Raw genomic sequence first — 20,627 nt, forward strand, 5'->3', positions numbered from 1 at the left:
CCCCTCTGCTCGCCACAGATCAGGTCATATCCGATCCACAATACCGGCAGCCGCCACACTGACGGTGCCACACTCGTGTACTCACTAGCAGTGCAGGGATGTTGCTGGCTTGCGCAGGATTATAAACACTGACTGCGCAGGATGCAGGGAAGGAGGAGGGGGACGGGCACATTGAGGCATGTGAGGAGCACGCAAGCCAGGCAGCCTCTCAGGCTTATCTGTGTAGCAGCATTGCAGCCATGCTCAGCCATATATACGAGTATTCTGTATTACACTGTCACAGAGGGAAAACATTTAAATGATATAAGCAAGTCCACACAGCTATGTTTTTTACATTGTGGGAAAGACCCCCTGCCCTGGTGCCTGGGAAGTGAAGTGGCTTTATTCTGTTATCAATTACAATGAGATAGGTGTGTGTAGGAGGCAGTGGGCCTGATTCAGAGCCGGACGCTCTGAATGAGCGTACGCTATGAATCAGGGAGTGTTTTTTTTAATTGCGAAGCGGCCTTTTGGACGCTCACATAGCTGTGGGTTACCACCCACAGCTTATGCGAGCGTCCATGATGATGGTCGCCACTGGGCTTGCGACGATGCCTTGCGGTAGGGTCTCGTCTGCCGCAAGCCCTGGAGTGATTTTGGATCTATCAGAGCCAAAATCACTCCCACTGACATCACTAGTGATGTCAGTGGGGCCGGACCCAGACGGTAGGCGTTCCCATGGGAACGCCTCCGTCTGGGCAGCCACGCCCACCAAAGGGGGCATGCTGTCACTCATCATCGACAGCACGCCCCATTGGTGCGAGACCTGGAGCGACGGCTTCCCCGTCGCTCGCCGGGTCTCGCGCATGCGCACGACGGAGCTCCCTCCCTCGTGCGCATGCGCACTTGGGCACCATCGACCCGCTTGCGAGCGTACAGCGCTCGCGAGCTCGTCTGAATGAGACCCAGTGTCCAGAGTGGCGCTGACTGAGAGGAAATGATCTGGTCTTGTTGGCAATTAAAAGGAACAAGGAGGGGGTGGGGTGGATAGTGGTCTTATTTATTTCATACATGCCAACCAGAGCCAGCCCTTGCCAATTTGGTTCCCTAGGCAAAATTTTGACTGGTGCCCCCGACACACACACACATATATATATATATATATATATATATACACACACACACACATTTATATACATATATATATGCAGCAATGGGCGGCACTCCCAGCGACTTCGCAGAACACACAAACGCTCATCACGAGCGTTTGTGTGTTTTGTGAAGTCGCCAGGAGTGCTGCCCATTGCTGCATATAATTTCCTTCCCAACACAGGGATAGGTAATCTAGGAAGGCACCAGGCGCACATTATATCTTTAGCCCTTTGGAGTGCCAGCCGTAATTGCTGTGCATATATATTTACATATAATATATACATATATATATATATATACATATATACGTACATAGTAATGCCCCTGTTGTAGTGCCCATATACAGTAGTAATACCCCCACAGTAATGCTCCTATAGTAGTGCTCCCATAATAATGCCCCTGTAGTAGTGCCCACATACAGTAGTAATACCCCCATACCAGTGGCATAACTAGGGTCTTCAGAGCCCAGGGCAAGAAGTAGGGCGCCCCCACCGCACAAACATACACACACACATAGACAAGGCAAATATATTTGCGCGGCAAAAAAATGGGCATGGTCAAATAACAGAAGGGGAGTGGTCACTTTACATGGGGGCGTGCAAACATGACGTGCCACCCATTTCTCGTCACTCTGGGAACATTCCTTTCCATATGCACCTTACCTATATGGTGGTTTCTCACAATGTGGAACCTCTGAAGAAATGTATCTTCCCTGGGAAGACGGCATCTTCAGTCGGTATTCACTATTCATGTAGGTCACATCGTCCGGAAGATGCCTGTTTGTGTAGGAATATTAAAAAGGTAATCATCATACAACAGCGGTTCATCCAGATGTGTGCCCCTTGTGTAACTTCCTGCCCCCTGTGTCTCTCAGCCACCCCATCGCCCCCTGAGTCGTCTCTCAGCACACCATCGCTTCCCCCTCTTGCATTGTCTCTCAGTCACGCCATCATCTGCCCCCCCCCTCCCCCACATCATCTCTCGGTACTTGTACCCTGACGTCATCAATTACTGTCCAACATCATTCCCTAATATCCACGTGGACATAGAGGGGGAATAAAGTCCTGTGGCGAGCGAACAAATTTCTTCTTTTTGTGGACTGTATAGGCAAGGTAATGTACTTCCACCGTCACTGCACGTCACTCCCAGGTATAAATACCGAAGGGGATCTATACACCACCCTGTGTATTTGACAGACACCGACGCACCCACGCTGGCAGATGCACCCACGCTGACACACCCACGCTGACAGATGCACCCACGCAGACACAGACGCACCCACGCTGACACAGATGCACCCACGCAGACGCAGACAGACGCACCCACGCAGACGCAGACACAGATGCACCCACGATGACACACCCACGTAGACACAGACGCACCCACGCAGACACAGACGCACCCACGCAGACAGACGCACCCACGCAGACACAGACACACCCACGCAGACACAGACGCATCCATGCATACACAGACGCACCCACGCAGACACAGACGCATCCACGCAGACACAGACGCACCCACGCAGACACAGACGCACTCACGCTGACACACCCACGCTGACAGAGACGCACCCACGCAGACGCACCCACCCTGACACATATGCACACACCCAGACAAAGCCTACACAGACATACACACATACAGCTCTTTCATATATAGCCAGCCTGAGCCAAATAAATACAACAGATGCAAAAGTCATCTCCCGCCCCCGCAGGCACCTTCACCCCCCCCTGCTGGCATTACACACTGGTACTCACTTGCAGTGCAGCTCCAGAGCGCTGGGGACGGAGAAGGACTCACTATCTGACAGGTGTCCCCCGGCGCCGGCAGCAAGCCCTCTGGATAAGCAGCATGCAGAATGATAGGAGGACTGCCTTGGAGGGGCTGTGTGCTTTTGCTGCAGCTCCCCCTACAGTCAGCCCCAGCACTAGCAGGCTGCTCAAGTCATTCACAGGCATTCTCGTCGGTCAGGGAGCAATGGTTCCAGGGGGGGGAGTGGAGAGCGGGCGGTGCGGGTATATTGCAGCAGAGCCATCGGATGCCCTTGGGATTCCAGTCACCCCTAGGCATTTGCTTATAATGCCTATGCCTAGGGCCGGCTCAGATGCCAACAATGTGGCTCGTATATGTACAGCAGGGAACGTGACGCTAATTTGGGGGACAGATAGGGGGCGTGACTCTGATCATGGCCACGCCCCCACCACACAATGCAGAGATTACCGGCATTGTGCAGCTGGGGGTGGGGCCACAATGACACGAATCGCATCGTCGGCTCCCCCGGACCGCCGATTTAGGCACTTACAAGTCGGAGCGGACTCCGGCAGAGGGGGAGTGCGGTGGGAGTTGCGCCAACCAGGAGACTTGCCCACCTTTCCGGGGAACCAGCAGCGCCGCCCGATTTCCGGGAGGCTCCCGACATTTTTGGGAGAGTAGGCAAGTATGATTTATTTGCACGCGTTTGTGTTTAGCAGCTGTTATGCTGCCCATCCACTAGGCGATTAAACCTAGCGATGGAGCGATAACCACGCTCGTTAACGCTCCATCGCTTGGTAATCGACCGCAAATCGGGCAGTAAAATGTTAAAAACGACCAGCGATGCGCGCGCCCGCTGGTCATTTTTAACATCAATCATCGCCCGAACATGACAATCAACCTGACGACTGCCATCAGGTTGCCATGTTCGGGGATGAACCCGCCACCATATAGCAGAGTGCCAAGAGAGGGAGCGCTGTCGCTCACCTGTCTAGAGGGACGCTGCTGCCATGGAATGTCTGCTGCCGGGAGCCGCTGAGGAGGGGGTCCTGCAGCCTGCCGGAGACCAGTGCCCTGCTGACACTGCCCGTTACCGCCGAGGACTGCTGGAAGACTTGGAGGACCCGGGAGGAAGACCTCTCCAGACCTCACCCCGCGGGAGACGACGGCGTCGTAATCGTGCCGTCGTCCCCGCATCGCCTAGTGGATGGGCAGCTTTAGATTGTAAGCTCCTATGAGCAGGGCCCTCTAAACTCTTGTGCTTCTCCTTACTCTACCTTAATCTACGTCTTACTCTCTACCAGGGCACGTAACACTTGGTTGCTTTGCATTGTTGCTTATCTGGGTGTTATGGTCGCGAATGTAACAATGTATATTATCCTTGTCCTTTATTGTATTGTTTGTTTATTGATTGTAAGTCACTGTAAATCAATCTATTTGTTTATGTACTTTGTAAGGCGCTGCGGAACACTTGTGGCGCCATATAAATAAACGATAATAATAATATAGGTTGCAAAGTTATATATTGTTACTTTTCAAAAAAAACAAAAACAAAAAACAACTTTGTTTAAAAAAAAATATTGTATATTATAATTTTTGGTGTTACATAAATATTCCTTTTAAGATGCAATTGGTCTGACAGAATCTTTAATATTTACCACCTAATTATTATTCTCCCTCTTGTGAATGATGATACTGTGATTTTAGTTTCATACTTTAGGGCCTCTTTATCTTAAGGGTTTAGGGTTAGGCACCAAGGGGAGGGTTTAGGGTTAGGCACCAAGGGGAGGGTTTAGGGTTAGGCACCAAGGGGAGGGTTTAGGGTTAAGCACCAAGGGGAGGGTTTAGGGTTAAGCACCAAGGGGAGGGTTTAGGGTTAAGATTAGGGCTAAAAAAAAAAAAAAAAGTAAAAATAAATGTGTCAACCATTTATGTGTTGACCTTTTGTCCCAGTCGACCTATTGACTGTCTAACATCTGGTGTCTATCTAGGCACTGTCGACCTTTTTACTGTCTATCTGTTAATCCACACCCAGGCAGTGCATGGGGAGAAGCACTGTATAATCACACACAGTATACACATTCGCACATAGCTCTGCCTGGGGCTAATGGCAGGGAGTGATGTCACTTCCTGTTACTCTCCTTTGCCATGGGGATGAGTGAGGAAGCAGGAAGTGGTGGTCACTATGGTAACAGGTGTACACTGCAACACTACAACTGGAGCCTGCCGAGTGCAGACATGGTGAGAGGGCAGCACCATACACTGTAACACTATATACTGTTATATACTAGAATGCATCCAAATATACGTTCATGTGACGTAATATACTATAATATAGTGCAAAATATAATGTAATATAATATATACGTGAATGTTCTGCAATGTACTAGAATATACTGTTATATCATTTACTGCTATATACTATAATATAATGCTCTTATACCGTAATATGTCATTTTACATATACAGTGAAATATTTTATTCTGTAATATACTACATCTGTCATGTATATATCTGTAATCTATCATCCTACTATAACTACTGACACCGACCTGACAACTCTGTTATATGCTTAATAATAGAATCAGACCAGTTAAAATGATGTGTGACCTTTTCATTTCTGTGTGTGTTATATCAATGGCCGAGAACGGTAAATGATCAAAATAGTATTTTATCAGCTTTACGGCTATCGCAAAGTATAACGGCTGCTCTTTATACTATATTCGTATCTATCTTTATATCTAATGTATCTATCCCTAGTGCATCTATTTCATATCTATCACTATATGCTTATCTATCTTTATCTACTGTATCTGCCTAATATCGAGTGCTATACGCTTATCTATATCTATCCGTCCATCACTATAAATGCTTATATATCTCATTTTTGTCTGTCTATATCATTTATTAACAGTTATTTATAAAGCGCACACATATTTCACATCACTTTACAGAAAATATGTTAGTCATTATATAGTGCACATCAGTCCCTGCTCCAGTAGACCTTACACTCTATGTTCCCTATTACATGTACTCACACTGGAGGAAACCGATACAAGCATGGGGAGAACATACAAACTCCACACAATTAAAGCCTTGGTGGAAATTGAACCTATGACCTCAGTGCTATCTATCTATCTATCTATCTATCTATCTATCTATCTATCTATCTATCTATCTATCTAATCTATCCCACAGGTTCTCAAACTTGGTCCTCAGGACCCCAAACAGTGCATGTTTTCCAGGTCTACTCACAAATTCACAAGTGAAATAATTAGCTCCACCTGTGGATCTTTTAAACTGTCAGTGAGTAATGAGTACACATGTGCACCTGCTGGGTGACCTGGAAAACGTGACCTGTGTGGGGTCCTGAGGACAGTGGCCCTGATTCAGAACCGGACGCTCTAACAGAGCGCTCGCTCTGAATCAGGGCCGCCCTCTTGTTTTTTAGAGCGGCCTCCTGGCCGCTCACATAGCTGTGGGTGACCACCCACAGCTATAGCAAGCGACCAGGAAGATGGTTGCGATGGTCAAGACCATCGCGACCATCGGGCTTGCGACGAGACCCTTGTGGTAGGGTCTCGTTGCCGCAAGCCCCAGAGAGATTTCGGCTCTCACAGAGCCGAAATCTCTCCCACTGACATCACTGGTGATGTCAGTGGGTCCACCCCCAAATGGAGGCGTTCACGTGGGAACGCCTCCGTTTGGGCAGCCACTCCCCCGGCCCGCCCACCAAAGGGGGCGTACTGTCACTCAACATCGACAGCACGCCCCCCTTGGTACGAGACCCGGAGCAACGGTTTGCCCATTGCTATCCGGGTCTCGCGCATGCGCACGACGGAGCCGGCTCCGTCATGCGCATGCGCACTGGGCCACCATCGACCCGCTTGCGAGCGCATATCGCTCGCGAGCGGGTCTGAATCAGGCCCAGAGTTTGAGAACCACTGCTCGATCTAAAACACAACACATATGCTTTTGTGTCCTAATTCGGCGTGTAATTCCGCAAATGATTGCATCCTTGTTGAGGCTGCCCTTTGTGGACTATTGTCACTTTTTCATGTGTTCACAGCCAGAAAGCTTTGTGGGGTCACTCAGCTCCGGCTCAAATGGCTCCCAGCGGTCAAAAGCCTGGAAATACCGGACCAAAGCTTTGAGCTCGGAAATTGACGAGAGTCTGTTTGGAGTGAAGGTGAGGCTAGTGAGCCCTGTGACTGACGCACTGGCCTGCAATGCATCCCTTACTGGCAGGAAGCTGGGAGCCAGTGTCACGGAGGGGTGAGCGGATTCGGTTCTACTCGGTTCAGTTCGGTTTTAAAAACCGAATCTTATTGGCTATCCAAAACTCGTGACAGCTGATAGCCAATAAGATTCGGTTTTTAAATCCGAACAGAATCGAGTAGAACCGAATCCGCTCATCAGACCTGGGTAAAACCATGTTGCACTGCCAATGTACAATGTCCAGAGTGTAAAGTTGGGTACACACTACGTCGACGGGTCGGACGACCTGACGATTGGTAAGTGAATACACACTTACCAATTCGTCTGCCTGATGTGCTGGGCTTGACAGCTCAAATGGGCAGGTATTTCACGGAACGAGAGCGGGGGCGTGGGCTGAGAGGGGAGCCTGTAAAATTTTTTGCTATGGGGCCCCCATAGGTATAGTTACGCCCCTGAATTCTCGCCCTTTACATATTACATACAGACTTTATATTCTGAGCTTGCTTACAGTCTTCATGATAAACTGATGTGTGCTAACATTTATTATTACACATTGGGGGTTGTTATAGGTTCTGGAGTTACAGAAACGATGGGATTTCAGCAAGATTGCTGCCAAATGTTAAGCTGCAATTAGTTAGAAGGTTGGTTCAGCCTTATAACAGATCACTGCTTTTAACCCCCAGAGCCTTTTTTATTTTTAAGTGATGTATCTCCCCCTCCCAGTTATTAGTGTAGTGGGTGATACTTGGCAGGACAGTCCCTGACAGGTCCCTTGGTAAATTACATCTTCCAGTGCTGGAAATGGTCACTTCTAGAGTGTCAGCCCCCTGGTAACGAGGGCAACATTTTCTACAGGCGGCCCAATAAACCTGATCTGACAGCACCTGTCCTATTAGATTTAATGGGGGCGATTCAAAAGGTGGATGCTAGTAAAGGAGTTTTACCTCAGCACATGCATCTCCACTTTGCACCGCAAGCCAGGGGACGCAGATCATAATTGCACTAACACAAGTGAGAGCTCCTAGAATCAGTGTTGCATAAAATTGGATAAAAAAAAAAATTACAATTAAAAAAACGGATTTGATTTAAATTTTTTTTTTTTTTTAATAGGAAACATTTTCAATTTTAAAACGTTTACTTAAAAAGATATTTTAATAAAAAAAAATCCTAATTAAATCCCAAAAAATCTTAAATTAAATTAAATAAATCAGTTTTTATTTTTTATTTTTTAAATCCAATTTTATGCAACCCTGCCTAGAAGCCCCATGTCCTAGACGTGGGACACCCTCTGTTCTGCTAATTGGGAGTAGAGGGATTATTCACTGAGAAATAAAAGTTTGGACATCTACTCCGATATATAATAATAGCTTCCGTAGCTGCATCGCTGTAACCTACCAGCGAGAGGTCACTCAGATATCCTTTGAATTGTCATTAGAGACAGTTGTATTTGTAGGGAATAGTTAATTTAAAAACTCATGAACGTACTAAATCACGGATGTACTAAATCATGGACTGACTTTAATGCAGCATTTCTGCTTTTACCCCAGAAACTCCCAAAAGATGACACTCCGATTGTGCAGAGAGCCGAGCAGGGACGGCGCAAGACAGTGTCAGCACCGACAAGAGGCCACAAGCCGGAGACCATCCAAATTATCACCAGCGACTTGATTAGGGACCTCATGTAAGTGGTGCATGACTGCGGTTACAGGAACGGTGCGTTTACTGGTCTGTTCCTTTGGGTTTGTACAAAAGTAGATCTGACATAAGCCTTACTAGTAGCCAAGACAGAATGGTTTTTCCAGACAATGTTTTCAGCCACAGCTGATAGATTCTCTATCGTCCTCTAAGGGGACACGGTAACCTGGGAGTACTGAGGCTCAGGCTGGAGTTTAGTCACCTAAAACACAAAGGGCCCGATTTATAGTGAAACGCAATGACGATATTTGTGCACCCGGCCAATGTTTTTCAGCTGCGCATGTGTCTAAGGGCCTAATTCAGGTATTTACGCCAATGTAATCGCAGCTGCATACCCTCACGGATCGCAGTTGCTAAAATATGCTAATGCCTTCCAAAGCACAGCCCAGCATAGGGACGCCCACTGCTCCCTTCTCATATCTGTCTGAGGACGTGCAGCAGCGCAAACACCGGTACCATCAATGTACAGCGGGCAGCCACGCAGCATGTAAGACAGGTCTGACCAGCCACAAACACTGCAGCTCCCATAACGCGCAGAGAGGTCCAATACCCTGGAGGCGATCGCACCTTCTGCGTCCTCTGAATCAGCCCCAGAGTGAGGGAAGAGTCTGATGGGTTACTATTTGGACCTAATATAGCCAAAAGGGATTTCCGGAGGACAGTAGGGATCTCCAGTGTGTACTGTATGTGGAGTAGACCTGTGCTCATTTTTATCACACTCATACTGGTGTCACCTGGATTCTGTGCATGACTGTATATAACATGTGTTATATTTCCCCTCCCCATATGCAGTGTGCCCAAAGAGGACCCCTCCGGTCTGTCCCTAATCATGACGCCCCAGGACTTCATCCGCATCAGGTCTGCAGCACGAGTCCCAACCAAAGAGGAGCGCGAGAAGGCAACGCAGTACGTGAAGGAGGAGAAGGAGGCCAACATTGTAAGACTCCATCCTCAGATGTTTGCAGAGAGACTTTATACTGAGGGATAATAACAATATAATTAGAAGGATCGTACAATAGCATTGTATTACAATTTCCACCTATCGGCTCTCTGTAGAACTTCATATCATACTTTTTGGAGTTCACGTGGAGTGGCAAGTTCACTTGGGGCGGCAAAGTAATTAGCATCATCATGGACCCAGCAACAGTGGCATAATTAGCAGATCACTCTTGCCCACTTCCTTTCTGGGGGCAAGATGGCAAGGTTGCTTCATGCGATGATCCAAAAAATTGTATCCTGCACTGATGAGCTGTGGCGATGCTGGAAGACCGCAACCAATTGCTGCTCTTTATACTTTTTTTTATACTTTTTTATTTATTTAATAATAGTTAATAGCCTGGCAGCTGGTACAAAACGCAGCTGCCAGGCTATTAACCAACCAGCCCCGTTCCAGCCACATAACACCCATTCTCTACTCCCTTCACTGGCTGCCTGTCAGGTGGCGAATTGTTTTCAAGACTGGCTTACTAACTTACAAAGCCCTACATGACCATGGCCCAGGACCTGAAGCAGCTTCTGATTCCTTACCGTCCCTCTCGATTACTGCAATCCGTTGACGAAGGACTATTAACAGTACCTAGAATCTCACGGAATTTGTCTGGGGGTTGAGCTTTCAGTTTTGTGGCTCCAACCTTTTGGAACTCACTTCCCCGCACAGTTCGAGAGGCCTCCACTCTAGAATCCTTCAAAAATAGACTCAAGACTCACCTCTTCACCCAAGCATTTCACTAATGTCCCTTGTTTAAGCTTATTTTGTGTTTTGTACTGTAAATGTAAAGCACTTTGAGTCCTTTAGGAGAAAAGCGCTATTATTATTATTATTATTATTATTATATGATTCATCCCAGAAGTTTTTTTTTCTCCTGTACAGGAGTCACCTGTTTGCATATTGCCCTTAGGGTCTAGTTTATATATAGACTTTCTCTGTTCAATCTCAGGAGGCGGTTAATGAGCGCAAGACCTTGATGAAACAAAAGGAGATGCTTCGCAAGAAAAACGAGAAACTGAGTGACCTGGAGGAAGAAGCCCAGCAGAGGGCGCAGTACCTGCTCCAGAGGGCCAACGCCATGCGCATGGAGCAGGAGGATGAAATCAAGAAGCTCAACGAGGCGAGTCATGACCCCTAATAACTTTGTACATGTACACCCAATTCCGGACTCCATTCTATGGGCTGAACCCATCATGAGAAAGCAGCCTATCCATTAATGGGAAACTGCAGATATCACTGAGGCATAAGGCATTTTGAGCCTCATTCATCAGTAATGCCACAATTTCCAAATAAACAAAATGGCCGTCTCCACTACTGAATTAGAACTTACAAGTGGTCTATGACGAATAGGTCTGAACTTTATAAATTATTTCTCTAACATCCTATTGGGGGACACTGGAACCTTGGGGTATATACTGTAGATTCTCAGGCAGGAGATCATTTTTTATGCGTTCAAAATGTTGAGCAAACTAGCCCAGTGGACGGGCGGGGCGGAAGCCCTTAGCGCTGTGAGTCGGCGAAGCTGAAAGACTACTTTTCTCTTGGCTAGTGTAGCTCTACTGCGAGAATAATTGTGGAACTAGGCTCTCTGTCCATCTAATCTCCTTATAGGGTCTATTAATTACTGGGTTTTAGACCCGATCATCATTTCTTATCTAGGCAATAAGAAATGATGTACTGCCAGGATGTATAAAAAAAAATATAATATATATATATATATATATATCACATTCAGATAGGAGCCGGTACCTTTTCAGTTCGGGATCGGGGAAGCAAGATTTTTTTCCCGATCCCCCGACCCTGGCAGAACGGAGAATTAGTCGCTGATGTATAGGCCTCTTACCAGAACTAAGCTCTGTACTTTTATCCTTTAAATGCGGGAAAACAAAAATTCTATCAGGAGCACGCATACCCTCGGTAATAGGAATTTGGTCGCGATGACCGCGTAACATTTTGCAGGGTAAACCTCACCTGCAATTGGATATGCCCCTTAGTGTGCCTTGAGTACCGAGGTTGGGAAAACACCGGTGTAACCCATGTACAATTGTGGCCACCAACAGATGATCCTGAATGCCAAGTGCTACGCCATCTGTGACGCCCAACTTCAGGAGAAGAAGGTGATCTCCAAGGAGCTGGAGGAGGAGCGGAAGAGGCTGGACCAGATGATGGAGGTGGAACGGCAGAAAGCCATCAAGATGCAAGAGGAGATTGAGGAGAAGAGGAAACAGGAGAAGATCAGGTAGCGTTACTTGTCAGTACACAGATACTGGAACCATTGAACGTCTGTAGCATTGACCACAGATGATGCTTCATCTGCAGTGGTCTCGGGCTAGAAGCCCAGTATTGCAGCATGTGAGGTCACAAAATGTCCCCATAATAATGAGATTGAAAACAGGTCAGATACCTATGGATCATGTCGAAGAACGCTGTCAGAAGTCAACTGCAGATGACTGCCATCGGCCCACATATCAGTAGGCCATATTTGTGTGGCCAAGCTGGGCGCTTATCATGTTAGCTGGTGCTTGGTCTGAGTACCCAGATCCTGCCGCCTGTAGCCGGCAATTGGTATGGTATTATCCTATAAACACTTCTTCCTCTCCGCAGAGGGAAACATCACATCATTCAGCAGATAGGGGAGAACCAGGAGTCCCGGATTCTGCAGGAGGAGCAGAGGGAGCAGGAAGCTCAGCAGATGCTACAATACCTGGAAGAGCTTCAGATGGAAGATTACAAGGTAGGTTCCTGTGTTAGGAAGCTGTGTGTGCGTACCTATGTTTGTGCGTGAGTGTGGCCATATTTCTTCTTTTTCTGCTACTAGGATACTTACTGGATCTGTCCTCTTAATGCCATTTACATTACAGAAGGAGAAGACAAAAGTAATGACTAGTCTGATATACTGTTAGTTATTCATGTAATATGTTGAAAATATCTTTTAGTGACAATAGGTAAAATAGACAATTGTCATTTTACCCGACACATTATCATGCTGCACCAAAATGCGTCCGCACCTGAACGCAGAAGTAGCATCTACGCCAAAAAGGCGGATTACTGATTGTATCAAAGTGGTTCAAACGCTACGCAATCTTACCAGCACTGGCATGACCTCCATATGCATTATTGTTGTGTCGGTAAGGAGCAAACTTTATTCACCTCAACTTTTCTTACTGACGCAGGAACGATTTGCTTTTTTGTTTTTAACCAACTGCCTGTAAATGTATCAACGCTTGGCAATCAAACTTACAGTATCTACTTTCGGTGCTGACTAATTTAATAAGAAAGGACACTTATCAAATGTTTTCAAACACATACATTCATTAAATATGAACTACAAATACCAGCACCACTAGAGACGTGGAAATGTAGATAGTTTATGAATGCAAAAAAAAAAATCTGGGGTAAATTTGTGAGTTTTTAGAAGTAGAGATGTGGCCCATAGCAACCAATCAGATTCTACTTCACATTTAACTAGCACCTGCTAGAAGATAATAGCTAGAATCTGATTGCTTGCTATCGGCAACATCTCTAAACTCTCACTTTAGTATATTTACCCCTCAGACGCTATAAAAATGACTTGCTATGGGAGACAAGTACTCACCATGGCTAAAAGCGCTAATAATCTGCTTAAAAACATTACTGCCTCACAGCACTGAGGTTGTGAGTTCAATTCCCCGAACAGGGACCCATCTGTGTGGTGTTTGTATGTTCTCCCATCATTTGCTCGGGTTTCCTTTGGGAGCACTGGTTACAGTAAAGTCAACACCAGAATTTAGGGTTAGATTAGAGCAGAGGTTCTCAAACTTGGTCCTCAGGACCCCACACAGGTCACGTGTGGTCACCTGTGGATTAGAGTAATGGCGCATACACACGGGACGATCGTCAACGATAACGCGATCAACGTTCACGGGTCCCTATAGTAACCTGGTTGATATCGACCAGGTTGGCCTGCATGCCCCCGCATCGCAGGTCGTTGGTGGGTTGGAGGCACAGAAAGATGCACGATATGAACGTTATCGTTCATTTTAATCGTACTGTGTGTATGAACCATAAGTGGTAGAATTAGATTAGGGTTAGATTGATGTTAGGGTTAGTGTTACATGTGCATTAGAAATCGCATTGTCGACATGCAGACTGTCGTTATCCTGGCAATGTCGCCACTATGTCCATGTCAACAGGACATTCTGTTGTTGACATTCTAAATGTCCACTTAATATTTGACACCTCCGGTTACTTTAGACGATGTCACTCTACAAATAGGTGTAATAGTCTGCATCTCTTATCTGACTGCCCTATGATCCCGCTTTTTTCCCTGTAAGGATATGGAGCGGAGGAGAAAGGAGCAACTGGAGATCCAGGCAGAGATCAAGCGGATTAATGCCGAGAACGAAAAGAAGAAGGTGGAGCGGCAGGAACAGGAGCGGCTGGCGGATCTGAACGTGTTGGAGTACAACAAGCAGAAGATGGTACGATGGGGGAGGCCGGAGTCTCCGCTCTCGCACACTCATTTAGATTTAAAAGGAACTCTAACCTCAAAAAGGTTCTGTGCACAATTGTGCTTAGCGAATGCAATCTTTTGTGATATATGATGTACGTACTAGATAAAAGGGCATGTTGCGGGTTATTACGGTCAGGATACCGCACTCGGTTTTGCTCATACCTCTATGGTCAGTCCTCTTCATAAAAGCAATGAATCTGCCCTAAAGTATATTCTGTTATTCCTCAGTGCAGGGTATGGGCTTGATTCAGATCCGCACGCAAATGCCATCGCAGCTGCCATCTCCCATGGATCGCAATAGTGAAAATACGCAAATGTCTCCAAAGCTTACCAGAGCACAGGGACGCCCACCGCGGCCTTCACATATCCGTCCGACGACGTGCAACAGCTTAAACATCCGTAACACGGACGTAGATAGGGCAGACACGCAGCTTCTGAGTAAGCCTGACCTGTCTCATACACCGCAGCTCTCCTGACACGTAGAGAGCTCCGATACTACAGAGGTGATTGCAATGGCCAATTTATGCACGCCCAGGAAACGGCGTTTAAATGGTCAGACACGCCTGCGTTTGCATAGCCACTCCCCGTTACGTCCCCCTTCTGAATCAGGCCCGATGTGCAGTCTCAAGTAACTGCCTGCGCCACCTCTTTCCCTGGTCTCCATCATAATTTACACGCTTTTCTTTTATTGACCTTGCCACTACCCCGATGGGGAAGAGAAGGCAAACTATGAATCCGTAAGCAACAGAAAGCTTTGCAAGCAGACTTTTTAGCAGCATTATAGAAACTAGGTAACGTGTTACAACATAGACTATTTTTATACAGTGATCTCCAGGATGTCTGTGGGTGGTCCTGTAATTCCACGGCGGCTGCCTACCTCTGGCCCTGAATGGCATAATCTAGAAGTCGGGCAGCTGCGACTCCATTAACCACTCTTTATTTACATTCACAGGCCAGAGAGGCAGAATACGAAGCTGAGCAGAAAAGGATTAAAAAGGAGAAAGAACTGGAAATTGCCCGTCTGCGAGCGTTACAGGAGCGAGCCGGCGACCACCGTGCCGAGCAGGTAGGTGATCTTTTACTGTAAGTACATCTGAAATACAGAAACATTGATGGGTGGAGCTGGATGTGCCGCAGACGTTGATTATTTTAATATTAAAGCAGTTATGAAAGTTAGACATAATAGGTGGTGCTAAATAGATGCATGTACTCATTGACCTATGTTGGATTTTTATTTTAAAGAGCTCTGAAAACTAGAGGCCAGTTTGGTTTTGGTCCACAGATATAAGGGGACTTTTGTGGAAGTCCACTGGGGGGACATTGGGACAATGGGAGAAAGAAGTCTGACCTCCTCCTCTGTAACCACGAGCCAGGAGTAACGCCCATACAGTAGATCTACTGTAGGGCCTGATTCTGGAGTTACTCATTTCTTACTCGTACTGCTGCGGCGGGCAACTTCCTTCCATATACGAGTGTGAGAATCCGCCGGTGTATGCCATAGATCCGTGCATCTGCATGTGGAAACCCATCCCCATCTACTGATTTTCTGCCTGCAGCCATCATCATTAGTATCTGGGCTTACAACCCGCCCCATGCTGAATGCAAATGAACCACATAAAATAGACAACCGAATTTCCTTCCGCGACCTACAATCGGGCACGGAACCACCAAACGCTCCCACAAGACGGAAGAGTTCCATGCATTCACATCGTCGTCGTCCAGAAACGCCCCTCTTACGGAAACTGTGCTCCATGAATAGATGAATTAATCCGCACACACCTGCGAGCTCCATTCGTGTGCCTATGCCCGATCTGGCGCATGCACAGTCATCGATTTCTTACTTTGGCCACGCGCAGTATGCTGGAAATCCGCAAGATCCCCCGCAATGCCACTGCCGTCCAACTCAGAATCCAGCCCATGGTGAGGAGTAAATTAAGATGACCATCAACAGACAACTCAAGTCAAACAAAGGACAAGTCCAGGCCGTAAAGTGTGTTTGTGTCCAGTGGGCCCGATTCATATCTGACGCTATTTCTATGGCCATGCAGTTTAGCTATTATCGGTAGACTGCGCATGCATCATAGCCGCAGTGCGCATGTGCAGTGATAGAATTGCGATCAAATGGGACTTCGGTTGTAGTGAGGATTTATTCGCAAGTGATTGACAGAGAGTGGCGGTAAAATCGCGTCAGATGCTGCGTATGTGTCCGCAGTTGGACAGCTGCGGTGGCTCAGGTGGGCGGCTCAGTGTAATTCCCGGCCACAGTTGCATTAGCATATTTTCGCACATCCACAGCTGCGGGAGCATAGCATATACAACTGTGCAATAAGTGCATCCATTTTTTGGTGCAGATTCACATTTTTCTCCGGTAAATGGATACAATTGTACCAATATGTGTGAGACTTAAATCAGGTTTGGTCCCTCGCTTTGGCCAGCAAATCATTTAGATGAGAGGTTGGAAAAGAAATGCAGGTTCTAGTAAAGAAACGTCTCCTCTGTGTCCTGAACATTGAGGGTACGACACAAGGCTCTCATTAAAGCATCACTCCCTTGAATGTTTGAAGAATCTTTCATCAACAAATGAAGATTTGTCTAGTCTAGATCTTCTGCTACCTCCCTTGCTCCTGAGAGGAAAGGCCAGAGGCAGAACCTTCACACGACTAGACCACAGCTTGCTTAGTCCAGCTGAACAGAAGTCTAAAACCCACTACAAAGAAGATGAAACCATCACCAATCCATGAACCGATTTGGCCAAACTCTAGACCTGAAGGCAGCCCTGACTAAAGGTCCTCACTGGTCCAGATTCGGTAACTGAAATATTAAGGAAGCCTTCCCTAGAGTGATTTACAAGCTTAGTGAGCTGACAAATGCTTACACAAAAGAACCCTTATGTCATGGACTAAACATGATTCTTTAAAATGACAGATGGATCTGAAAGGGTCATTGTGATGGGTTTAGTAGTAGTGCGTTTAGAAGACTATTGTGCAGCTTAAAGAACCAACGCTCCCTTTTGACGAATGACTCTTATCTTCCAGGATGCTCTGCGTGCAAAAAGGAACCAAGAAGCCATGGAGAGAGCGTGGCGACAGAAGGAGAAAGAGGAAGCGTCGAAGCAGTCGCAAGTTAATTCCATGTTGCGGAAGACTCGCCTGGAACAGGTGGCGCAGAAGGAACACTTCTTGGCTGTGCAGGCACAGCGGGAGAGGGCAGAATTTGACAGGGTGTTAAGGTATGGAGAGTTGAATCTTTCTTTAAGCCAGCTAACAGCAGGTGTGATATAGTGTTGGTGCTCAGACGCAGGTCATTCAATTGTCCTCTATCAACTCTCTCCATGCTAGGGTCCAGCATGAACTGGCTGAGAAACAACTGAAGGAACAGGAGGAAAGAACTAGCAAATTGATGAAGCACGCGGCACAGCTGAGGCGACAGGTGCGGGAGCACGAGCAGAAACAGGTCATAGACCGCATTGCCTTCTTTGAGGAGGGCAAGAAGTTGTCGGAGGAAGCCCGGCAGCGCAAGGCACGCCTGGATGAAGTGAAGCAGAAAAAGCTGGAAGAGTTGCGGTGAGTGTAACAGTGAGAATAGGGTAGAACAGTAATACCATAGCAGAGCAAATACACCAACACCTTTCCTGCAGTCATCGAACATGGAAGTGTATAAAAATTTTTTTTATTACAGTTATCTATTCTATTACAATTCGGTGTGAGTGTATGCGTAGCCTTATTTACACTGCTGTGCTAATAAATGGTGTGAAGTCGGGAACCCGGCGGACCTAATCCCGACAGCCGGCTTCCCGACTGTCATATCCCGTCAAGGTTCTAAAGACAGGCGTCGATATGTCGACGCCTTTCATTACACATACGCCGGGAGCCCGACATCCCGATCGAAGGGACGCCCAGCCAGCATGTAGAGAACCTCAGGTTGCAGCACACCCTACCATCTAATATCTAGATAACCTCAGGTTGCAGCACACCCTACCATCTAATATCTACAGAACCTCAGGTTACAGCACACCCTACCATCTAATATCTAGATAACCTCAGGTTGCAGCACACCCTACCATCTAATATCTAGAAAACGTCAGGGTGTGCTGCAACCTGAGGTTCTGCAGATATTAGATCGTAGGGTGTGCTGCAACCTGACGTTTTCTAGATATTAGATGGTAGGGTGTGCTGCAACCTGAGGTTCTCTAGATATTAGAAGGTAGGGTGTGCTGCAACCTGAGGTTCTCTACATATTAGATGGTAGGGTGTGCTGCAACCTGAGGTTCTCTAGATATTAGATCGTAGGGTGTGCTGCAACCTGACGTTTCTAGATATTAGATGGTAGGGTGTGCTGTAACCTGAGGTTCTGTAGATATTAGATGGTAGGGTGTGCTGCAACCTGAGATTCTCTAGATATTAGATGGTAGGGTGTGCTGCAACCTGAGGTTCTCTAGATATTAGATGGTAGGGTGTGCTGCAACCTGAGGTTCTGTAGATATTAGATTGTAGGGTGTGCTGTAACCTACCATCTAATATCTAGAGAACCTCAGGTTGCAGCACACCCTACCATCTGATATCTAGAGAACCTCAGGTTGCAGCACACCCTACCATCTAATATCTAGAGAACCTCAGGTTGCAGCACACCTTACCATCTAATATCTAGAGCACAGGTTCTCAAACTTGGTCCTCAAGACCCCACACAGTGCATGTTTTCCAGGTCTCCTCACAGAATCACAAGTGAAATAATTAGCTCCACCTGTGAATCTTTTAAAATGTGTCAGCCAGTAATTAATGCACCTGTGCACCTGCTGGGTGACCTGGAAAACATGACCTGTGTGGGGTCCTGAGGACCGAGTTTGAGAACCACTGATCTAGTGAACCTCAGGTTGCAGCACACCCTACCATCTAATATCTAGAGAACCTCAGGTTGCAGCACACCCTACCATCTAATATCTAGAGAACCTCAGGTTGCAGCACACCCTACCAGTCAAAATCTAAATAACCTTTGCCATTTTAACGGTGTGGAAACAACATCTGCCCTCCAAGACTTATAAAAAAACAACTAAATTATTACTATTTGGTTAGTGACACATTATTTAATTGATCATTTATTTTGGAGCACGTCATTCTGGGGCCCTTCCGCCTGACGTCTCCTCTGAGTACTCTTGTGAGACTGCGCTGCAGTCAGATTAGCCTTATGCATTTAGCGACCCAGTAGAGCTGAATAATAGACACTGCTGCAAAAAGTACAGTGATCAGCACCTATCAACGACCTTCCATGTTGTTCCTCCTCCCATATTTAAGTCAACATATTTGTTCTCTTGCAGTATGGCCGGGCTCCCAGACAAGTACTGCTCATTGGTGGTACGAAAAGCTGAGGTCCCTATAGCCACCGTCCAGTGATGAGGGGAGACCGAAGAGACCCCAGACACAGCTCGTTCGGGATCATTGCCACCGTCCTCTCCAATCTCTGGAGATAAAGCTGGTGTTTGTCTATAACTTTCATGTGTCTCCTTTCTATTTACATCACTGACAGGTTATCATCATCATCGTTTATATTATGTAATCCTTTTCTTGAGGTACAAAGCAGTCAAGGGTCTTGTGTCTGCCAACGCTACATAATACACACACACGTTCTATGTACTAAACACAACATTTTGTATGTCTCATGTTACAGCAGTTGCTGAGTACATTATTCTAAATGAGCAAAAGTGTTATAGTCTCATGTGTTACATAGTTACACAATGTTTCTGTATTATAGAGGTTACATTAACAACATGGTGCAGCAAGCAGGTGCTGTTACCCATAGCAACCTATCAGATTTAAGCTTCTAATAGGCTACTGTAGCCAAATAAATGGAAGCTGAGCTCCGATTGGTTGCAGCACATCATTGCTCTTTGCATCGTGTTCTGGGACTTATTTCATAACAAGGTACAGAGGGTCTGAATATCCCGAGACCCAACTTATTTTACTCACCGTAACCAGGGCTATGCCTATTCTATTGTTAGTGGCCCCGGATAGCCAGTAAAAAAGTAAAATTTGGGACTGTTAGTAAAAAAAAAAAAAAGTTGCACTTGTTATTACATAATAAATACATCTGTAAAACTGGTGTTTGTCAAATAAATAAGGTTAATCAATGTACCGTAATATTCTGTTTTTTATTAGTGCAGTATAACTGGATGAACTATTGCACCAATATCCCATATAACGTTCCATGCAATAATGTTATCGCATCACAGATGGTGAGCGTTTGCTGGTTTAGTCACGTGACGCCTATATTCAGTATCTGTCACCTGCACAATATGACACTTACTGTGTATTACAGATGTGACCACATACACCTATCCTCAAATCCTGCCAAAAG

At 46.4% G+C, this 20,627-nt stretch overlaps 1 protein-coding gene across 1 annotated transcript; it reads left to right on the forward strand.

The window, feature by feature from the left end:
* The first annotated feature begins 5,061 nt into the window (after positions 1-5,061).
* On the forward strand, positions 5,062-20,384 carry CFAP45 (cilia and flagella associated protein 45). Its single transcript, XM_088467728.1, has 12 exons — positions 5,062-5,127; positions 6,956-7,075; positions 8,652-8,785; positions 9,592-9,736; positions 10,737-10,907; positions 11,848-12,026; positions 12,392-12,521; positions 14,101-14,247; positions 15,232-15,345; positions 17,315-17,508; positions 17,618-17,842; positions 19,591-20,384. Exons 1-12 carry the CDS (start codon positions 5,125-5,127, stop codon positions 19,664-19,666), a joined length of 1,638 nt encoding a protein of 545 aa, XP_088323854.1. The 5' UTR covers positions 5,062-5,124; the 3' UTR covers positions 19,667-20,384.
* The last annotated feature ends 243 nt before the right edge of the window (positions 20,385-20,627 follow it).

This window comes from Taudactylus pleione, unplaced genomic scaffold, assembly GCF_031769625.1.
Source record: "Taudactylus pleione unplaced genomic scaffold, aTauple2 ptg000073l, whole genome shotgun sequence".
NCBI lineage: Eukaryota > Metazoa > Chordata > Amphibia > Anura > Myobatrachidae > Taudactylus > Taudactylus pleione.

Excerpts from the sequence above, each read along its gene's own strand:
- CFAP45 (XM_088467728.1), top strand. Across the intron at positions 7,076-8,651 it reads AGAGTCTGTTTGGAGTGAAG|AAACTCCCAAAAGATGACAC; the intron begins GTGAGGCTAGTG and ends CTTTTACCCCAG. Across the intron at positions 14,248-15,231 it reads AGTACAACAAGCAGAAGATG|GCCAGAGAGGCAGAATACGA; the intron begins GTACGATGGGGG and ends TTACATTCACAG.